At 40.2% G+C, this 22932-nt stretch overlaps 1 protein-coding gene across 19 annotated transcripts in view; it reads right to left on the reverse strand.

Moving 5' to 3' along the window:
- LOC105690854 (disks large 1 tumor suppressor protein) overlaps positions 1 to 22932 on the reverse strand; it is a 311797-nt gene that overhangs the window by 3040 nt on the left and 285825 nt on the right. For 12 of the 19 annotated variants that reach the window (XM_048657365.1, XM_048657364.1, XM_048657363.1 and 9 more), the window contains 11 exons: positions 4257 to 4470; positions 4008 to 4165; positions 3675 to 3924; positions 3457 to 3559; positions 2727 to 2765; positions 1881 to 1922; positions 1413 to 1529; positions 612 to 761; positions 354 to 526; positions 168 to 277; positions 7 to 98 (listed from right to left, as the gene is read on the reverse strand). In XM_048657365.1, coding sequence (XP_048513322.1) covers positions 7 to 98; positions 168 to 277; positions 354 to 526; positions 612 to 761; positions 1413 to 1529; positions 1881 to 1922; positions 2727 to 2765; positions 3457 to 3559; positions 3675 to 3924; positions 4008 to 4165; positions 4257 to 4470 — 1448 coding nt within the window. The remainder of the gene's footprint in view (positions 1 to 6; positions 99 to 167; positions 278 to 353; positions 527 to 611; positions 762 to 1412; positions 1530 to 1880; positions 1923 to 2726; positions 2766 to 3456; positions 3560 to 3674; positions 3925 to 4007; positions 4166 to 4256; positions 4471 to 22932) is intronic. The other 7 variants (XM_020855174.2, XM_020855177.3, XM_020855176.3 and 4 more) reach the window with 7 other exon arrangements.

Raw genomic sequence — 22932 nt, forward strand, 5'->3', positions numbered from 1 at the left:
TATTACCGGTGAAATATTCTCCAAATTCTTGCTCCATTTTTAGGGCACGTTCGTAGGTTTTCTTCGCTTGTTCTTCCGTCATTCGTTTATTCATTTCCCTGTATCATCAGATAATTGTTGACACCGAAACGGTTTTTATATTTTTACAAAAAATTCCTCATACTTACATCACCGACTCAACAGACTTTGGTTTGATGAAAATAGCGATGGGATAGAGCTGCGCAACTTGTAACCTCTTGATCGCATTACCGCTAACATCAAGAATACAGTGCTTACCCTGAAATTAACGAATAAACTGATGCCGAAAGACGCCTTTGATTGCAGGGTAAAATTTAACGTTCACCAAAAATCACCTTTTCCGCAACTTCTCTCACAGACGCAACGGACGTTCCATAAAGATTATCGTTGTACTGTCCAGCTTCGATAAACAGGTGGTTTTGAATATCCCTTTCCATTTGTTCTCGCGATCCTACGAAGTGGTAATCTCGTCCGTCAACTTCGTATTCCCTTTTACTCCTCGTTGTGTCTTCAATATGAATTTATTAGAGTCAAAAGAGTTGGTCCATCATCTCATCATTACCTCTGAGAAACAATAATCAATGTAAACTCACGTGGAACGCAGCTGCCGAATTTGTCGGGGAACTCTGAGATTAGATCGTCGTTAATGCGATCTTTGAGTGGTCCAAGAATGATGACAGGGCGGGTGTATTGTATGGCGAGTTGTTGAACAGCTTCGTACGATAGAACAGTTTCTTCACTACCTGTGAATCAAACTCGTGAACTTTAGTACTTGACATTCATTCAGTGGTCTTCAAATGTCAGGCAATTGCTAAAACGTATCGGGTTCATTAGCAGGAGCTTCACGTTAACGTAGCAAACGGTATATCCAACTAATCAAAAAACGCTATGCCTATGCCAATCGGCAAAAGAGTCATCGTTTTTTTTTTTTTCATAAAGATAAATAATCTTTATCCGCTTTGTCATCAAAGATTGACGAATATCGTGATCTCTGTTTGAGGTAAAAAAAATCGAAGAGTATTGCGAGCACTAATTAAAAAAATGAGATTTAACGGAAGCGGGGTAAAAATAAGCAATATTAAGGGTAGTACTAGGAGTTATAATAAAATTGAAGCATCAAATAAAAAAAATTTGCAAACTCAACACGCTGTGCGATTAATGGCTAAGAGCTTGTTAAAAGCGAGGCAAATACTGCGCAGGCATTTTGCAATGTTATGATAATAGATAATGGGTTTTCGTATGAGAAAAAAAAAAATGAAACAATTAAAGATGATTTTCGAACGATACTCGTTCAATGCTGAGGGAATTATCGTGGAAATCTTCATCAAATATAGTAAATATTAGTTCCTGTCATATGGGTAACTCGTCACTCTTTTTCACACACTTTAACTTACTAAGCTCCTCATTATTTTCATCACCCTCCTTTTCCAGATAAACTAATGTCAGTTCCTCCATATAGGGTAGTTTAACACGATACAAAATTTCTTTACTTCCTGTTGCGGAAGATAAATCTTAAATGAATAAACGAGAAATATTTCTGTGATTACAACTTGATGATGACGATTACCGATCATGACAATTTGAATACGTGCACATGAACATATGCACGTACCATATTATCATATTATACACTCTCTACAAAAATTGTACCGCACGTTATCTGTATGTTCGATGTAAAAAGGTGAAAAATGATCAACTTTTACGTATCAAGGAAGGAAATTACGTCAACCCTGCATAACCAACGGTATGTTTATAGACAGCAATAATATCGTAAGATGAAATTGCCTGTACGGCTAATTCGTAAATAATGACCGAAGGCACGATATGAATTTGGTTAATAATGACGAGAGAACGATGATTACCTTCGGTGTTAGTGTCGTCCTGGGTGTAGCACAGCATGAATGCTAGAACATAACAATTTCAAAATGATTACATGTCGCTAAAAAGCAGCTTAAATAATCGTAGCATTGCTAAAGCTCTAATGTGAAGCACGATAACTAATTAATTGTTATCTATTATTATTTTTTTCTTGTTCTGTTTTTTTTTCTCTTCATATATTCTAAATTCTGCGCTGCAATCGGCAAAGATACTAAAACTACTGACAAATCATTAATCTTTATGTTAGTGCTATAGCGATAATGGGTCCCGCAGAAGATGGGAATGGATAGAAAAAACTAAACGATATATCAGTTTTAATCGCGCAGCCTCTACGTCAATACTTGAACAGGTGACTAATTCAAGTACGATCTCTGAAACCTCGATGATGGAATTTCGAAATCCAGAGTGACGAAAATGACCAACGTCAACGATGAGACGACGGTGAAATCGAACAAATGTATGCCACAGATACATTTGCATCAATGAACGCGTATGTTATGCAAGGATTAGAATGATTTTTTCGCTTCAACATCATCGCCATTGTATCGCAATTTTGTTCAATTTTACTTTACTCACTGCAAACGACGGTATTAATGCAATTGAGCAAAAACGACGACAAATGAGAGAACAATAATTAGGAATCGGTAACAACTGAGAGAGAAAAAAGAACGTACACGAACAACAGGCCATTAAAACGGAACATGACGGTACGATAATTTGTTGAACATTATATACATATATGGAATATAAATATGGCAATCATACATAAAGTGACGAGCAGGATTGAAGAAAATAATAATCAAATTTTTGTTGTACGTTAAAATACTTACGCATGGGATCGTTTTCATTCTCGGGTGTTGTGGGTGACCCTACACAAGCAGGCAGAACAAAAACACATGTCACGTATCACATGGTAAAACACAAAAGCACATTCGGAATTAAATTTTTTTTTTTTTATCTTTCTTTAAGGGAAGACCTGCGTAAAATCAATATACCATCATAAGTTCATCTGAAGATAGTGTTTGAAAAAAAAGATCATTGAAGTTTCCAGGAACTCGGAAGCTTCAGAAAATTTCGATGAGGATAAAAATGTTACAGGCCTCCCTCTTCGGTGGGTGGTAAAGAACAAAATAATTAATGATGCACAATAAAAAATATAACTGGGTAATAAATTTAGGTTGTTAAAATCCATTAGAGTGGGTAAGTATCGTATGATCCTGATGATTAGTAGCGCATTAAAAAATCAATCAATATAAAATCATATTTATAATTATAAAAGGGGTAGACATTGAAAAAAAAAAAACATGATTAATTTGTATCACGTTAATTAAATCCACATAGGTTAATGCCCATACTATACAAATACCTAATGGTTCGCATATAAAATACACGTATGCGTGTAATGCGTCCCACAGCGAAGAAGTGTACTGGTAATTCAGATCTGAGACATGCTTATTCAAACATGCATCAACGACAATGTAAATGCGACAATGTTAATTAATGATGTAAATAAAATAAATTATTAATATTACCGATAAAGTAATAAATGACGATACTCACGTTCCTGATCCGATCCATCTTCAGACTTGTCATCTTTGCTCTTCATGAATGGGAATTTTCTGCTGAATGAAAAGTTTTTCTTTTTTCTATCTAAGGTCGATTGCTGCGAATGGAAAAGCACAGAAATATTGTGATTTAGTGCGACGCGTTTGGCAATCGCTAAACTTTACGAAGAAAAATGTGCGTATATCACTCTGATCTGTAGAAAATCTAACAACCTTGTCTAATATAACAGGCATGTGTCCCTGGAACTTTACGGATCGATCTCTCGCTCGTTGTTTGCGTTCCCAACGCCTTCGAGAGGGAATTATACCGAGACCTTCTTCTTCACCCTGAGGTGTTACCCTCCTCGCTTGCCACCATTCGTCATCGCTTGCGTTCGTTACGTGTAAAATTTCACCATATTTAAACGCCAAACCCCGACTGGGAAGGCCGTCGTCTTTATTCGGATCGTAGTCAAAGAGGGCTCTGGTAAGAAATGGAAGATAAAAATTCAAGTGAATCAAGTAACGATCGGTGAAGGACGTTATTCCGAAGAACGACGAATTTACCTGACGTAGAGTGATTTTTTCTGTGAGGTCCTCATTAGGGTACCTGTCATCATATTCTGCTGAGAAATTTGTTGTTTAAGATCGTGGATCTTCGCTTCGAATCTGTTGTAGTCTTCCGGCTTATACTGTACAACAATCGTCACTGTTTGACCTGTACCCTGAAATCGTAAACCATGTTTCCAAGGAATCAAAACCAGATACGGAAAAGGGTCCGGGATACGTCGAGACAATATCAGAGAGGAAATTTACCTTGAGGGCGGCAGCAGCCTCCTCATGAGTTGCTGTTCGTAGATTGATGCCATTGACACTGAGAATTTGATCGCCGCGTCGCAATTCGCCACTGAGATCAGCCGGTCCACCGGCCAATATGAAGGAGATAAAGATTCCTTCGCCGTCCTCACCTCCCACGATATTAAAACCGAGACCCGAAGTTCCCTTGTTTAGGAGTACCGTACGGACTTCTCTGGAAAAATTAATGAAAAAGAAAAAAATAAAATTCCGAATTCATTATGGTTTTTTTTTCTCTCTATATTTCAAGATCGGTACGTAGTACATTATCGATCATACGTTTGCGAAATAAATTGCACCCTTCAGAAAAAAAAAAGGAAAAATTTGTGGGACATAAATTCATGTGATTAAGTATATTCAAGCAGAAGTTGGAGGTTGTTTGAATAAAATTATAAACCCTTGCGATAAATCAACGGATGCGAAAGCAATTATACCGCATTTGTTATTATTATACCTATTATACGTATATATCTATATCTTTACTCGTTTGTTTGGTTCTACTCGTGCTTGGATAATCTTTTAATCCTAATACTAATTGCTTTCTTCGGTTTTCTCCCTCGACGAGAGCTGCTACTTTCCCAGTTATAAGGGGATCTGAAGAACACTTTTTTTGTCTTATTCGTATGACTCAAATTAATCTGTTGGAGGACGATTTTAGTTCGGATTTTAGCAAACCCACGCCAACGGAGAAGAAAAAAAAACGAATATTTTACGAGTATACATCCATAAATATAATAACATTTATTACATATACGGCAAGAGAATGGAATTAACTCTTCGCACCTACCCACTACATCAGCTGTATAAAATTAACGGGGTATTAATTTTTTATACGATTCTCTTTTGCCCGCCAAAAATATACCGACTACTATAAACGATTACACACTCGTTACGTATACAGGAATAATATGTGGGACGTGGGCACTCCACACGTCGCACACAGGCGTGCGGAGTGGCCAGTTTGCACATATTGTCCCTGCGTATGAAAACATAACGCAAATTTAATTTCGGTTTTAACAAATAGAGAGAAGGCCGCGCACAAATATACGCAGTCCTGACGGTGGTGGATTTAGATTTTGAAAGTGTAGTGAACAAATTAGCACGTTAATTAAAGCTTTCATTAAAGTTTGTCCCTTAGGTATATGACGCGATGAACTTTACCTCGTTCGGAAGTTGAATAACGTTTGAATACGGACGAAGCTTGGTTTAAAACTGGTGTAGAATTCGGGAGTGTCCCTGTATGAACCTATTTTCGAACACCCCTCATCAATTATCGGTATGAAAAAAAAAAAAAACCTTTTTTTCACCTGGCGTCATGAATGCAAAATCAAAAATAAAAAAAAGTAACAAAACAATATTTTTAACGACTCTCCGTAGACAATTGTATGGAAACTCTAATTCGGGATTACCTGACGTGATATGCAAGTTATATATAAAAAACGTGCTTATTCGGCATCGCGTCGATAATTATATCTGCGCTATATAGCTTTACTCGACCCTCGCAATGAGAGGAATTATAAGGGCGAGAAAAAGACAGAGTGAAGAGGCAAAAAAAAAAAGGTGAAGAGAAAAGGTCGCGATGTAACAAAAAGTAGATAGGTCACCCCGATATAATTCGTTAATCAATAATTATTGCGGAGTTGCAATCTACTACGGGCAAGGGTTTTCAGATGAATGTATACAGTGTAGGTACGCAATATAATTACCCTTAAGGGTTCAATCTTTGTGTGCTTCCCGCTCCGGAAAAGGTACGTATACATATATATTTTAATAACATCGAACATCTCATTCGAGATGTATGAGTAGTACTTTTCTCACATCAAAGTTACTTTGTACCCGCCACTTGAAACGCTCTGAACACACCGTGGGCGGTTTCATTGAGGAAAAGAGAGAGTGAAACGAGAGAGGTGAGGATAAAAAAAATGATAAAGAAATAGAGAAAATAATGCAAGGTAAAATAAAACCAGGCGAAGGAGGGAGGAACAGAAATTATCATACAATAGTAGAAATATTAATGGAGTACCTTGTGCTCAGGTTTCTTGAGCTCCGAGCTTATAACCAGGTGAAGAGGTGGTAACAAAAGTAAAGTCGATGGCCATTTTGATTTATGTAAATAGAACATAGCACCTAATCGTTTTTAAATGAATAAGGAACCCGCCTTAGGAACACTACGATGTGGATATAAGAATACTATTGTTATTTGACACGCACGAATTATATGCGTGCGTTGAAGAGAGTGTACGGTTATAATCGTGAGTCAAGGTTACGCGATGAACGTTGATATCAAGGGTAATTGAAATACATTTTCTTCTCTCCTCTCTACTTTCTTTATTTCTTTTTACTTCTTTAAGATTATCGATGAAATCTGAATTATTTTACACCGCGCGTTCGATCCCGTTTCAACCGAGCACCGATATACGGCAAAGTTGGCGTTAATTAACGATCACTCCGGCCGCAATGATCTTATCAAATTTTACGTTTATCCGATCAAACGTCACTACCAGATGGTGACGTTGGACGACTTCGGGATTTTCACTGTGCGAGGTACAACGTGAACGCAGTTCTCGCCCTCGCAGAGGAGAGCGTCGAAGATTGCACTTTATCCCGAGGAAAGAACGATGTAACTTGAACGAAGTTGGCGAATTGTAATTTTCTACCGCGCGCGAGCGTTTTCACACCCGGTGAATATCCCGTGGGGGGATATTTGTGACCGTGGAAAAATTATGAAAATATTTTCAACGGAGTAGCGACGGAACACCGTTACTTTCGCGATGGAAGGACGCCCGCCGAAAGCCAACGACGGAGGGCGTCCCGACGGATTAAAGGCCGGAGGTGCCCGCGACGTCGCCATGCGCGCGAAAGCGCTTCACCGGCTATGATCAGATCAATATGGGGAACGCTATAAGCCCGTGAACCACGCTGTTTCCATGTGATCGTCTTATTTAAATTTCCCACCGTAATAATTGGAGTATGCGTCCTCGCGAGGAAAATATCGGGCGGGAAATGTCATCCGTAAGTCTTCGTGTTCGAGTAATTTTTCATGAATTATCAGTGATTAGCTTCGAGGGAACTGAAGAGTTGTCGCACTCTAGAAACGATCGTAATTTCATACTATTTCTCTTTATTTTTCTCTCGTATTTATTTACCAATGCAACGGAACTAGGAAATGGAATCTAATTTCTCAATTATCTTAATAACCCGTCGACCGTTGCAGCAAATACCTACGACACAACTCCGCCACGCTTTACACGTATACATATACATACAAATTCACGCAGGTATGCAGGCAACGACTAGGGCAACTTTAGTCCATTAAAATAAGCGAATTAAAGAGAGAGAGGGGAAAATCAAACGGAAACATGAGCAATCGTGAAAAAAAAATCGCTAGTTTTTTAACACGTGTAATATTCTATCCATTCGTTCTGCCGACCCCATAAGAAGTATCCCTGTAGAACATCGTGGTGCACTTTACGACGTGAAATAGACAAATAGGGAGGAAAGGAAGAGGAAAAAAAAAAAGTGGGGAAACGAGGGAGGTTGAAGTAAGGAGAGATTTAGCCCTCGGAAGTCATCGAGGAAAGCGCACATTTCCTGTACTCCGAAAGTTCCGAGTAATACATAGAGGTATTTTAGCTTCGACCTGCATTGCAGGGGTCTTGGAGCCATTAGGAAAATCCCGTATTTGTATGACACGCGCGTCACCCGATACCAACTTCCGGTTGTAAATCGAAAACAGATGAAACGGCGAGTCTCCGATACGAACGACTGCAGTGCAGTTTTAGAATAAGCTGCTAGGTAGGTGGGTAGGTAGTTATGGGCGGTATCGATGATTCGATAGTTTCAGCTTCGTCGAGTGTATAATATTTCGCGGATAATTGAGCGAGTAACTTACGGGCGAAGGAATTCAGTATTACTTCCTAAAGTAAGCGATCAGGAGGGGCGTGAACTTGAAACTTAAATTTCAAACTCTCCTGGCACACGGAGCGCGAGTTTCGTTCTCTGATATGCTATTAGATTCCATAGTACAAGTTAGATATTTCCATGTACCTACTGCAGTAAATATACTGGCATACCTTATAACAGAATTAAATGAGAACTAGTTCTTACGGCACTGAAGTGCGAGAAAAAAGTTTTTACAACGAAAACTGCACGAGCCAACGATACGGCTTCAAATTTATCAACAACTAACAAACGAATGAACAAACAATAATCAAAGTTTCTCGCGGATAGTTTAATTTTATTTATTCAACATCGATTCCATAGACATGTACACGGCTATTCGATCGCCGAACGATCGCTCATTAATTATGAAACCGGTGCATTTTTCATTTTTTCTTCTCAGGTTCATCTGCTCCAAAGTACGTACCTTATAGATTCTTTCGCCGATCAGTTTGTCGATAAAAAGTAAGTCGAGAGGACGGAGAAGAGAAAAACTTTGTCGATATTGAAGAATTGGCAATTAGTATATTGGCTGATGCTCGAGAGTAAAAAAAAAAAAGAAGAAAACTTAATTAATCACGATACACGCAATGTTCGAATATACATATATATAATATATCTCAGTTACGGCGCGCAGGTGGGGAAAAGAACTTTTGTTTCACGAAAATCACTTTCGATCAGTTTAAATAATTAACTTCTTCGTTTATGTTTCTTATGGAGGAGCAAAAAAAAAAATTTAACAACAAGAACCAGGAATTAATGAATAATGTGATAATAAATTGATTCAACGAAGAATTCGCTCGCAGCGGTTATTACGAACGAGACGGTTCGAAAAAAAAAGCCCGAGGTTCCAGTCCGATAAACGAGCTCCACGGAACCTTGCAACGTCTGTCTGGCTTTTGGCCTTTCTCGTTCAACATTATCGTCGATATTCCCAAGTCCCTTGCAGCTCACGGAGTCCTCGATGTCCGAACAACTCGCAAGGGAAATAACGCGAACATCTGACGAAACTTATTCCGAATTCTCTCCCTGCCTTAACGAATCACGGGGCCACGATGAACGTGTAAAAAAAAAAGTTATTCGCGAATAATTTACCGAAACGAACGCTTTTCATCCGTCAGAATATCGGATCAACCGAGATTTTCTGATAAAAGTTTTTTTTTCACGGCACGCGATGCCGAATCGTCGAAATAATATTCCTCGACGTGAAACAGAATGAAAATTGATGCGGATTTCAGTTAGCGGTAAAGAGTTGTAGACGAGATAATTAAACGACGTACCGGATCGAATCGGCGTTGAATTTCAATGACACCGGATATACTCCGAAGGTTCGTGCGACCTTTTTACAACGTTATACGGGAAAGTTTCACGGTCACCCCGGGAATTTATCGTTCACGGGGCGATTGATATCTACGGACATTCGGCGAACGTGAAAAGCTGCAGCGGACGCTACGGAGATTCTTGAACTTCTGGCCTCTGACTCGACCTACGACAACTTCGTTTGGGACGACATATTTCTGTTCTCTTTTTTTCTCGAGCCATTAGAGTTCCTCGTCCCATTATCGCCGGGATAATAATTAGGCTCGGAGTATAATATCATTATATACGGTATCCGTACCGTCGTCACGACAGACGCTAGCGTTGCACCGGAAAAAGGTATAGGCGTGTATACTGTACGATTTAAGGACATGTGTGTAGCGGTAAATAATAAATTACACGTACAGCCTAGAACGGTCATGAGAAAACAGAATTCCAGAAAACCGGAGGTGCGCGAGATGTTCGGGAATTTTCGTTGATCAATAAACGGGGACAAATCGGACGATTTTCCGTAAACGCGTGAAATAATCTCGGGGAATTCTGAATCTATTAATAAATCCCATTAGAGCAAACTAGTTTCATAATTGATTAATTACTTGTAAATTATGCGGGTATGCGTCAGCGATGAATATTGTTCGAAAAGCCTCGAAGGAAAAAATGGAGAATAAAACTGAACTTCGGAGTGCACAACCTTGAGCGTTATACCTACGTACGCACACACGTGTGAGGAATTGATAAAAACCTATACGTACATGCGTACCTATACGTGCGGTCGAGGCACGTTTGACACGAATCAATTTTTTCTCCTCCTTTTTCTCCTCATCCTTCTGCAAATCTCCCTCGATCTCTGCGTGTTTGAGGTGCAAATATAGCGAACACAAAATTCAAAATACCTTGAGAATATCCTCCTATATTACAGCCTCCGGTGACGCTCGGTCGATTGTCTGGATAAACAACTATACTACATGTATATCACCGTACGTCGGGATGTTTCAATTCGGAATATGTCGTGACAACGTTGAACGAACGTTGCGAGAGAAGGGAAAAATCATACATACGTAAAATGCACCTCGGTTCGAAGGAATGACACCTATAGTTGTGTATTGTACGAACCTTCTGAACAACTTATCTCGTAGTAAACGACGTCCGAGAGTAGCGAAAGGACGCAAAGGAAAAATCTGTTGCCTATTCCGCGTCATCCTGTAGCGTCTGTATTCCCTTTTCCTGAGCTCGGATTTTCTTCGCCGCTCTTATTCCTCCCGTATGTTTCGGATGATGTGGAGGTTCTTCCTCAGCTCCTTTGACTCCCTTTCAGGCGAGCTTTTTTCTTCCCTTTTTTTTTTTTGTTTTTTTTTTCTTTTTTTACTTCATCTTTTTCTCTCCTTTATATCCTTTTCCTTCTCACATACTCGCTCTGACTTTACTCGAAGCGGTTCTGCCTTGCCGGCTATTTTTAGCTTTTGAATATCCAGTCTGTTTATGGGGTCAACACCTTACGGCTATACAGAATTATACGTGAAGCGTTTTCCAACAAATATTTGAAAACCGTTTATTCCTCTATTCGTCCGTTCACCACTCGAAACACAAGCGTGGTAGATAAAAGAAGAAGAGATAAAATTCACGTAACCACACTAAGTTTTATCGAATTATTTCTACCTCACTCACTTTTCACGTACAGATTTATCCAACGTACGTTCGACTTTTTCACCGATCACAAGAAAACTTGAACGTGCACGTAATTCGCTGGATGATTCACGAAGATTTGAATAATCCTTGGATCGCCACAGATATTAAAACTTGTATTCGATTCCAGAAATGCAGACCGATCGGAGATGAGCGACAATTTTTTACACTTCACAGTTCGTTCGATCGTAGCGTGTAATTTTAGGGTGTAAATAGTTCCTTCGTCTACGCACCGGTAGAGTCAAGAATAATAAACTTTGGTTGAGTCGGAAAAATTTCGTCTTCCCTTTTCTCGATCTAGATACAAACTGATCGTACAAACTCGTTCGGACAACATTCCTACCGTATAATATCACCGGTTATGGGGAATGCGGGAGAAAAAGTATAGCGTAATCGGAAACCAGATAGAACAATTATGAACGGTAGCGGTGGTTTTCACCGATCGCGAAGAGAGGAAATATATCTGCAAAACCGAATAGTTAATTTTGTCAGTGACGGTAATGAAATCGATCAATCGGATAGCGATGGCGGGAGAAGCGGCGTTTCTCGCTTAGGGAATGTCGGAGGAAGACTGGTGGACTCTTCGTATATGACAGACGCAAGTTCCTGAAGTTCTCCTGCCTTCTAGTCGGCAACGGCAACAGCAGCTCCAGCATCAGCAGCAACGAGAAACGAAGAAACCGATTCTTCAAGACTCTTCCATGCGTCATCTGGCCTTTACTCCAACGTCTCGCCTTTATGGCTATTTTTTTTTGTTCGTTTTGTTCGTTAACGTCGTCGTTTCGTTATTATTCACGTTTATACAACAACGAAATAACCACCTACCAATTACACGTACGATTTAGCTTCAGAAAATCCTTCTCATCCCATAAATATTTCAACAAGTCATCCTCACGTCGGATTCCCGCATCCACGGTCAGCGAAGAATCAAGATCTCTATCGCTATCGAACCCACGGAGTTTAACGAATCAAAAATCTAAGAGTTATTCGACTACCCGCGGCGCAAATCTGCTCGTAGAATTTTTAATTTCTTCATTTCCAGTATTTGGAAAAAATGAAAAAAAAAAAATTTAAATGTAAAAAAAAACAGACGGAGTATTATAACTGTACAACCGTTCGCTCCTCGCGTAGCTCGACTTGTCGCGAAGTCCACATTTTACACTACTATCTCTTCGCGTATAAGTTTACGGAGAACGTTAGAGTTTTGCTCGTGAAACGAACGAAGTTAAAGGAGACACGAAGCGACGAGGTATAGGATAGGTACGTACTACTCGCGCGACCTCGATAAACGCGTTCTATACATATACGAAGAAATGGAATGGAATTGAGTTAAGTTAGGTTTGGTTCCGTTTACCCGGCTCAGGTAAGGTTGTAAGTTAGACTCTGGTATACCTAAGTAAAGTCGCAACTTGGGTATAAAAAATAAATTCACGGGATTTCGGAAGAAGCAAAAAGAGACAAAAAAAAAAAAAAAAAAGAACCGAAACAGACAAGAATTCACGTCGCGTTCTGACCCAAAGAACATGCACAACGCACACACTTACCGTCTACTTCTATAGAAGTACGTCGTCAACGTAAAAGATCCTAACTCTTTTCCATCGGAATAATGAAATCTAAAGGTCACGTGATTCGCTTACTACCTCGTACTAAATTCCGTTCCGATACACATATGATATAGTAATTGTCGGAGAGACTCGTGCGAACGAAGGCCCGATTGTAAAAAGTAAAATCACAAACACCCTCCACTCACGGATAAGTGAGTAGCGGTATCTTTACATCGGCGATACGGTCCTATAAGGCCGATATATATGTATACGTTGTCCGTTGTCGTAAGTAAGTTCTACGGGCACGTTTTAACCAGGCCGACTTCTTCGAGACTATCGCGTTTTTCAACAGTGTAGAAAGTTGAAATAGCAAGCGTCAGAATGAGCAGGGAGCAGCGCACACACACGTGCGGCAACGACGACTGACTGACTCACGGTGTGGATATCCACGTCGGAATTAAAGTCATAATTACGAGAACCCTGACGCGTGGGTATCCCCGAAGAGATGGACGGAATAATCGAAAAACGGACCCCAACCGACGCCGACGCTCGATGCAATCGGTCAACAAAAACCTTCGTGATTAGCAGCACGCGTGATATAATTTAGTTTCTCATTCGCTATTTCGGAGTGGTGGAAACACGCAGTTCCGCACTAACGAAGGCCGTACGAGTGACTAACGTATTTCAGCGTCGAGGAGAGAAAACTAAAACTTGCCGGGTGCAGCACTACAGGGGCTAAAACCCTACGCCCCTCGCTCTTCACCCCTCGGTTCGGCATTACAAGCTTACCATAGGGATACCTGACCGGAGGGGTTCCTCTCTTTCCAGTACATTCTTCTTTCGTCGTTGTGTAGAGGAGTAAGGTACGCACGTACGTAAGTACGTTTGGTACGTAGTGGTCGCCGTCGCTTTTGCAGAGCAACTAAATATAGCGACGAAGTCCAACGTCAGGAGGGCATCCCCTCCGTACAATTTCTGAAAAGCCTCCCCGCTTGTCGGGGTTGCAATGCAACGGCCACCATACGGCGTCCATGAAATATAAACTATGTGCACCGGGGTGTGTGTGTAACGCCGGTGTTCTCTGACGTATGTGGTAAGTATACCGATACAGTGACGTCGGTATATAGACGATGAATTTACCGTTGAGTCACTGTATCTAATTCACTTTCTCCTGACCAGAATAATAATACTTGTACGCGCCGTGTACGGCCAACGGATTTGTATCACGTTATCATTTGTGACGGTTGAATGTTGGAACGTTCGTCGCAACATTTTTGTTCATTTTCTATTTTTTGACTTTACCAGTCCCGTTTTATCTAGTCGGAAAAATTCTTCTGGAAAAGGTCAGAATTTTGTATTACAAGTCGCGCGATCTCTCTACGTCCAGATGATTCAATTCTTCTTTTCCTTTCTCCTACGATGGAGGCGGAAAGCAGCAGCGTCAGGGCGACTTGTTGTTGCAGGGTCCAGGTGCGCCGCACTGCGATGTATTTACTCCGCATCGCCACATGGAGCGTAAAAACCCTTTTCAGTTTTTCTAGCTATTGTTATCTGCCTCACATAACTTGGACACAAAGAAGGAGTATCGGTGCATAGTTGATATCGGTTCGATGCTTGGACGTACACAGGGATGTATTTTATTCTTCGGATAGTTCTTTCAGCTCTTCTGTGTGCGATCGTCGATCTTTCTTCATTTTTACTTCATTCTCTGTGGCTGTTAAACAAATCTGAACACAACAGTGGAATGACATCGGACGAGCAACAGGTTGTCCGAACAGTCTTTAGATTTGCATTCCTTTTTTTTTCGGTGGTTCTATTCGTTCGGTAGCGTGCTATGACGAGTCGTTACAGCCGCGGAAGGGCAGAGCGACGAATTGGGGATAATTTTCATAGACGTCGAAAAAGTTTCATCAAGTTGAAAAAATATTTTGGAAAAAGTGAATCCGTTTGACGCGGATTTCCCCACGTATGGATGAGATGAGGGTGTTTGTTTAAATGCAAATTACGTTTCCAAAACTTTTCAGAACATTTTTTTTTCCCCTTTATTTTTTAAACAACGCGAAATCTTCCCTCAAAAGTAAGCCTGTGCAGCCAGCCACTGGCTTACTATATTTGCAATTCAAATTTTAATATATTCAATTCCGGGGTTTAGTTATCCAAACTTGTACGTATATACATATATCTACCTACCGATAAACATATATATATATATTTATGTAGATATACTCGATTATTACCTATGAAAAAAATCAATATATAATAAAATTTGGTAATCGATTTTTTTTTTCTCGCTAAGTCGCCAAACGATCGATTCGAAAAGAGATTAAATTATTGAATTCTGTCTACTGTGTTAACAACTCAAAAGCGGGACACCCCTCAAGTTGAACTGTACAGATGAAGAGTGAATGTATCGTATGTCTGTACGAGTCATTCTTCGTTCAATTTCTTGAAGAAAACGTGTTCGAGGAGCGGGGGAAACAGGGCGATTTATCGTCTCATGACCTCGCAGGTGGTATTCAACCTTGTGAAATATTGATTTTGGTACTTGTAATGTTATAAAGTGAACTTTATGAAGAATCCAGAACTCGACATTTCACCGCTCGAAGCATCGTCATAGCAAAATATCATTTTCTAGTACTAAGCTAGACACGATACCAGGTGATTCGTACACGTTTTTGATCGATTGAAACACCTCAAATTTTTCGAAAAAACTGACGTTCGATAATCACAAGATCGGCGCGTCTTCAATTTATCACAAAACGTTAATTATCTTCGGGGTTTGACGCACAGTTCAATTAGGTCTTTGGATCTACGGTCGGATTACATTAAAATCAAGTTATTGTATGTACATTATAGGTTTGATACCACCAGCTATTACATCTAACGAGTATCAGTACATACTGTAGTGCTGTGCACAGAGTGTTAGGGAAACTTGTTAGATATCAATTAAAATGCAAATTCGGAAGAAGATTTATGCAGTTTATGTAACCGAGTATTTAATACACCACTACGAAATTCTGTGTTATAGATTATAACGCGCGTAAACTAAGCGTCGTTGATAAGAATTTTCGAAATTGATCATCTGGCCGGCGGCTATCGGCTCCGAGTCGGTTAAATTTCGTCTCGATCGAGTGAACGAATCCGGGATCATTACAATATCGTCGATGCAGACAGAGAAGAAAAAAAAAGAAAAGAAAAAAAAAAAAAAACCCCCAGCGAAGAGGGCTGAAAGCCTCAGTTTTAGAAAAGCTTTTCGCTTTCTCCTCCTCTTTCTTCTCTCCTGAAAAGAAAGAAGCGGGCGGGGCCGCGACCCACTGTTGCACCGGGGGTCCCAATTACCATAATGTCTTTTCAAACAATTCTAAGACCCGTTCGTTCGAGTGTAAGACTCGTTTTCCTCCTTCGTAACTACCGCGCGCACCACTTTCCCTATTATGTCTATTATGAACCCCCGCCACTTTCGTCAAGCGCGAGAAATCCACCCACTCGCGATATTACCGAAGCTTTCCAGATCCCTTTCAAAAAACCCGACACCTTTCAAAAATGAGGCAGGAGGTACGGCGATTTCTAATTGGCGGAGGTACAAGGGTGCGGGAAAAATGACTTCTTCTTTTATCGCGCCGAATCGTTTATGGCGCGAAAGGATCATTCGGATCCACTTTCTCCTACTCTCGATCGATCCACGTTGCAGCTGTTCCTTCGGTCGTAGAAATACAAGGTACGTGTATACCTACGAGAAAGACAATGGAATTGCGTAAGTTTGTAGTATTTCTAACGATACACGTATAACTCGTATGCAGCGTATTGTCGGCTTTGTTCTTTGTACAAGCGGAGAATGGCGAACGTCCTTTCTCATACGAGTGTTGGGCGTTGCTGCGATGCTCGCGGAGGGGAACGAAAAGATCACCGTCGAGGGATGCCGCGGCTCGAGGAATGTCGCGGCTTATCCGGTGGCTCGATCGCCGAGATGGCCGCGCCGCGATCCGAGACTTACGGTATAATCGCGATGCGCCGAGGCGAAATTATCACACCCCGTTTACGTACGTACGTAACGTGCGTGTAGTCAACCAAATGGTAGGCGCGGAGTAACGGCCAATTCCCGTGCAAATATCTCGACGATTTTTAGCAGAAAGAATTTTAAGTAGCACCATCGAACGTCCCCTTTCGTTCTTCATCTATCTTTATCTCGACGTTGTTCGAATCGGTTTCGTACGGAACCATCGCTACGCGTCCTTTCCTCCTTGAATCTCCATAAGATCTTGGAATTTTCGATTCTCATTAGGTCCGGTACTAGGCAGGGTTCACGCACGCGACGCTCAATTAATCACGTTCTCAATTGTTATAACGGTAAATCGCGTCAACGAACGGAATCCCTGCATAGTTCAATGAATATAAAAGCCGATTCATCGTCCCCCTCCCCTAACCCCCGTTCTTATTATCGTTGTCATTATTATTATCATTGTTATTATCGTTATTATTATTATTATCATAATCGTTATTACAGACGGGTACCTTTCTCCCGGAGGACCTATACACGGCTCTCCTCGTGGTCTTGATTTAGCGTACGCGGCGTCACGTCTCGTCCGATTAACTATAAAACCCGTACGTAGCGAACGACGAACGCCTACGTTCTACATACGTTGTTACAACGCACAAAGGAGAGACCGGTACACAATTTGTAAGTGTTCGATTAACGCGGTAGCGCTTGATTTACCGATATAATTACATTTCCCCACGTTTTCGCATCCGTCTTCCCCCCTCCCCGTCTCGTACAGTTTACCCACAGCAAGAGCTCGTGCATCAAATTAACCATTGAATTCTCTTGTTGATTTTAATTTTCTGCTTTTTTTTTTTCTTCACGTTCAAATAATTCGCAGCTGCCTTTGGTTATTTTTGACGTTTTACGTTATATCGTGGAGTCTTTTTTCTTCTCGATCTTCATCAATTTATCTCTGGATAAATTTATGCGCGATTTCTCGGCGTTATCGTCAGCAGCTAGATATAATTCTGATTAGTTACGTGCATATCTCTTACCGACCGGACGAAACCCTTTTTCAACTAAAATAACTGATGGAATAATAAAATTTCTAAATTGGGAAAACTTTCGTACCGCGGATACCGTGTTCGGAGTTAAGAATAATGCCGTGGGGTGTAACAATTGTTTTATATCAGAAGTTAGATTAGTTCATCGGTTACGTAAACGCGATATACAGATAGTCGGATGTGTTCGCATATAATCGGCCCACAGAATAAACGGACGTTTCTGCGCGTGGCATAATTTCTGATTGGTAACATCGAAATTCTATATTTGGAAACGCTGATGATACGCGATCTTGGTACGCATCTGTTTACCTGGAACATGTACCTTCGCCAATAATTACATCGATTGGCTGTACATATATCGGCTTACGAGTTGATTACTTACGAAATTTACTCGTGATCGGTTACCAACCGAATACCCGGAAATACGGTGTATCGTCGTGATCATAAGATCCATGTGTTCCGAGTTCTGTAGCTTTTAGTAGAATCGGGTAATCGAAGGCGTCTATTATCTCATTAAATGCGAATTCGGAGAGTAATTGAATCTCGTCTACATTAGGGTGTCAAGTTCCCTTTGTGTTTAACGCAAAGCAAACGAGGACTTTTCTTTTCTGTCCTTTCATTTTATTTGATTTTTTTGTTACACCACCGTCATGTTCGCGGTGATCGAGTAAATCCGAAAAAGACCGTTTCTTCGTTTTCTTTCGCAAAAATTCGTGGTCGTACTCAAATCTGGTTTAAAAATTTAGATATCTCAAATTTCTCACCGAAAGTTGCGGTCCCTCTGTGGGGCAATTTTTTTCGCACACCGCGTATGGGTGTATCGAAAATTCAATCCAATATCGCGGTACAAGGTATAGCTCGGAAACAAGGAAATTGGATTGTGCCCATAAAGCGATATTTAACAATTTCATACCCCGCATACGCTGCATATACGCAGATCTACAAGCAATCGATCAACGTGATATTATGCCGGAATAAATTCACTTGTTTTACCTCCGCGGATATTTTGACGTATAATAGGCAATTACGGTGAGAGTTATAAGGTTGTCATCTTTCTCGCTGTTCGTGAGAAGAATAATCGTTTGTCGTTTAACTTTATCCGTTTAGCGCTGTAGTATCTTTGAATTTTGGGGCGAAAAATCGGAATGCTTGTGAGTCCTTGTGTAATTTGAGTCCAGAAATCTGAATTTCTCATGTACATTAATCCGTCTATCCAAACGATCGAGTTATCGCTAATTTTTCAAACCTCGGAGTCTACGAGGGAGCCCGAGCTTTGCTGGAGTCAGCGTAGCCAGCAGCGTAGCGCTTTGTTGTGAGACGTCACCTTCGGGGCTGAGCAGAGGTCACGCCCCACAACAAACCGCATGCCCGTGGCTACCTGACTCCAGATAAGCTCGGGTTTGCTGGTGAATTGAGAGATTCGAATATTTCGACCCATGCATGAATTGCGACGCATCAAAGTGGGTCTACGACTAAAACCAATCGATATGTCTTATAATTTTTCTGCTCCCAACAGCGCATAATTGATGATTACTCGATCGATTGCATGAGTAGATGATTTTGGCTTTCAGATTTGGATTCCTGTGCTGATTATGTGTGAGATTACTCCTGAAGAACTAAAAAAAAAAATCGATTTTTGGGCCAAAAGTAAAGTAGTTTAAAAATTGATTGTATTACACTTTTCTTACGTATTTTGACCTCAGAAATCCGAATCTGAAAGAAAAATTGATCTATCTCTAAAATTGACCGAGTTATCGCCAATTTTCAGCTTTTTGGGGTCAAAAATAAAAAATTGATTTTTTAATCTATCTCAATGTAATTTGAGCTCAGGAATCCGAATCTGGAAGAAAAAATGATCTATCTTCGAAAATGACCGAGTTATTGCCGAATTAACGCATTTTTTGGCATAAATTTGAGGATATCTCGAAGGGAAAAAATCGTAGCTCAATTTGGACGACGGATTCGTGTTCCTGAGGTCAAAATACATAAGAAAAGTGCCATACGATCAATTTTTAAAAATAAAAATTTTCGGCCGAAATCTGAAAAAATCGTAAGGGGTACCCCTTGGAAAAATCTCAAATTTTGGCCAAAATTTTTTATTTTTTTAAATTGATCGTATGGCACTTTTCTTATGTATTTTGACCTCAGGAATACGAACCCGTCGTCCAAATTGAGCTACGATTTTTTCCCTTCGAGATATCCCCGAATTTATGCCAAAAAATGCGAAAAAATGGGAATTACTCGATCATTTTTTCAGATAGATCAATTTTTTTTTTGGATTCGGATTCCTGAGCTCAAATTACATTGAGATAGACTAAAAAATAAGTTTTTTATTTTTGACTCGAAAAAGCTGAAAATTGGCGATAACTCGGTCAATTTTAGAGATAGATCAATTTTTCTCCCAGATTCGGATTTCTGAGGTCAAAATACGTAAGAAAAGCATATGAAACCCATTCAAAAAAATGATTCATTTTCCATTGCTAAAATTGAACTTTGACGTCGTCTAGGCGACGTGTGGATTAACAGTTATCGAAATATTCCGATCGGAATCGGTTCGTTTGCAGCGATTTGTATTCTCAAGGTAGAAAGATAAGACTGGCCGGTTATTGCGAACTGATAAAAAAATCACGAATTATACAGCGACCGATTGTGAGGGGTGTTCCCGCGGCGCGAAGATAGGACTATTTCTATTTTGTCGAAATTTTCCTCCCATTTTTATACCTGTTTTTCTTTTTGCTCGACGGTAAAAGTTGAGCAAGAGCGCAGTAGGGGCTGAAACAACGGCGGACTATTCGTCAGGAGCCGATAGTCGACAGCTAGGAGCTGATAGATGGTTGAGAAACTACATCGGGGGGGCGAGTAAGTATTTCAACATGGCTAAACATCAACGGGTTTTCAAGAACTTCCATAAGAAAAAAGCCGCTAATCTTCTCGCCGACCTGGTAAACAACAATATAATATACCTACCCCAACCACCGACGTATCGCCAAAAAACTTTTTATCCCCTGGAACGTGAGATCGTATATTATACCTAACCCATTATATATCTTTCGTACGTACGTATACTGGGATACAATAATCTCGATAGCGAAAAATATCCTCCGCTCTTATTTTTGGGAATGAAAATATTCCGGGTTCGAGTTTGATAGGGGTGCGAAAAAAAGTGCCTGCGCGTATAAAAGTCACTTCAATACATATAGTATAACTGCCCGCGGGGTGGAGCGTACAGTAGCGGAACAAAAGGAAAAAAAAATTATACGCTACGTATGGTATGATTCGTACGTGATTAGATATTAAAAAAATTCCTTTCGCTTTATGTAACGCGGATTGCATAGAATTCGTTGATATCGTGTCACAGGAGCGAGCTTCCGCTCGATATCCTAGCGTAATCTGGTAATTTTTCCAGTTGTGTTGTGAGGGAAAAAAAAAATGGTCTTTCGAATCGAAGAAATTTATGATAATGGCTTTCAGAAAGTAGATTATGTGATATACTGATTTTTATTTTATTCTATTTTCTTTTCCTTCTGACAAGTATAGGAGTTATGCGAAGAGGTTGAGTCAGTTGGTTTATCGTAGTTTTCTGAGCCGTCAAAAAAAGAATCCGGAGCTTCGAGGGTCGGGGAGACGAGAATTCTCGTAGAGAACGTGTTTATCTATTCACTAGAATTTCAATACCATATACAGGTACTCGAGGACTTTATCGCTCGCGTTCCTTTGACGCGTTGAATTTAAAAGGGATATAACCCCGGTGCTCCAAAAAAAAAAAAAAGGAAGGATCGTCCGCCAACTTGTGGCTCTCAAAGTTTTCAGTCGGTGAAATCGGTTAGAAAAAAAATTCCTCGGCGAAAAAAATAAAAATTTTCACCATCCGACACGAAATTCACGTCCAGAAATATAAATAGGAATACAGCTAATTATATTTGATCAATCGCTCGATATTCTTTTTTTACATCTCTTGAAGAATTCTGCTTACGTCAGACGAAATCTGTTGGATGAAGCAGAAATGAAGTGTGGATGACGTAAGTAGTCCGCCTGCTATTCTACTTGAGGATCTATGACGCTTTATGGGGAAAGATGGTGTACAGTATAAAATTTCTTGCGAGAGAAAAAGAAGACTCTTGCTTTTGATTTCTTTTTTCTTCTATTTTCTTCCCTCCTTTCTCTCTATACAAATTCATTCTGCACGTTGCCCAGCAGCGACCAGCTCGTCCATCTCATCCGACGAAACTTGAGATCATAAAGCAAGTTTAATCTTTATGAAAACTTTTAATAAGGGCAGAGAATCGTCGGTTGTTTTGCGGTTGTTTCCGAGCTCGGTTTTCTCAGTTTTCTGTTTATAATTCTATGGTATGTATACGCGTGTACGAATATTACTATACACAGCCATCATAATTTCTTTCTCTCGTCGCTTTGTACGAACGTATTTTGTTCTTCCCTAAAAGTATGACAAAAGGGGTGAACAATTTAAAAAAAAAAAAAAGGGGCGGGAGATAAGAAAACTTGAAGCGAAGCTGTACAGGAGATACGATAAATTTTCGTTTATCAATTTTGAACGTGAAAAAGAGAGAGAAAATTAAAGTAAAACTTTTCAATGAACACGGGCGATTCGAATTAGCGGATGCACTTAAATTCGCGAAAATGGTTTGCGACTGATTGCAACACGATATGCAACTAGGACAACGTGAAAGCGATGCAGGTCTTCTGCAGTCTGGAGTAGTTCGACTACCACCTCGAAATATGACGTGATCACATGTTAGAGGGGAAAAAAAATTTCTCTAAATCGAAAAATACGTTCGCATAAGTTGGGGCCCTCTGAGAATGTTGACTCGAAACATTTTTAGTTTTCAGTTTCTTTTTTTTTTCAATTTTTCGCACCAGTTTTTCTGTACATCGTATAAAAATATACATTCGACTGGCAAGTAACTCGTCGTCTCTATTGCCGCAGTGAGCAGCAGCAGCAGTAGCAGCGGAGGATTCTTTGTACATAAAAATACATACGATGTAGATATAGCTAGTGGAAAAATAAGAAAAGTCTCGGTGCATCTGGAGATGGGTTTTGGTAGAACGCTGATGGGTTGCCGCAGTCACTTGGAAAGCTGAATATAGTAGCA

This window comes from Athalia rosae, chromosome 6, assembly GCF_917208135.1.
Source record: "Athalia rosae chromosome 6, iyAthRosa1.1, whole genome shotgun sequence".
Classification (NCBI taxonomy): Eukaryota; Metazoa; Arthropoda; class Insecta; order Hymenoptera; family Athaliidae; genus Athalia; species Athalia rosae.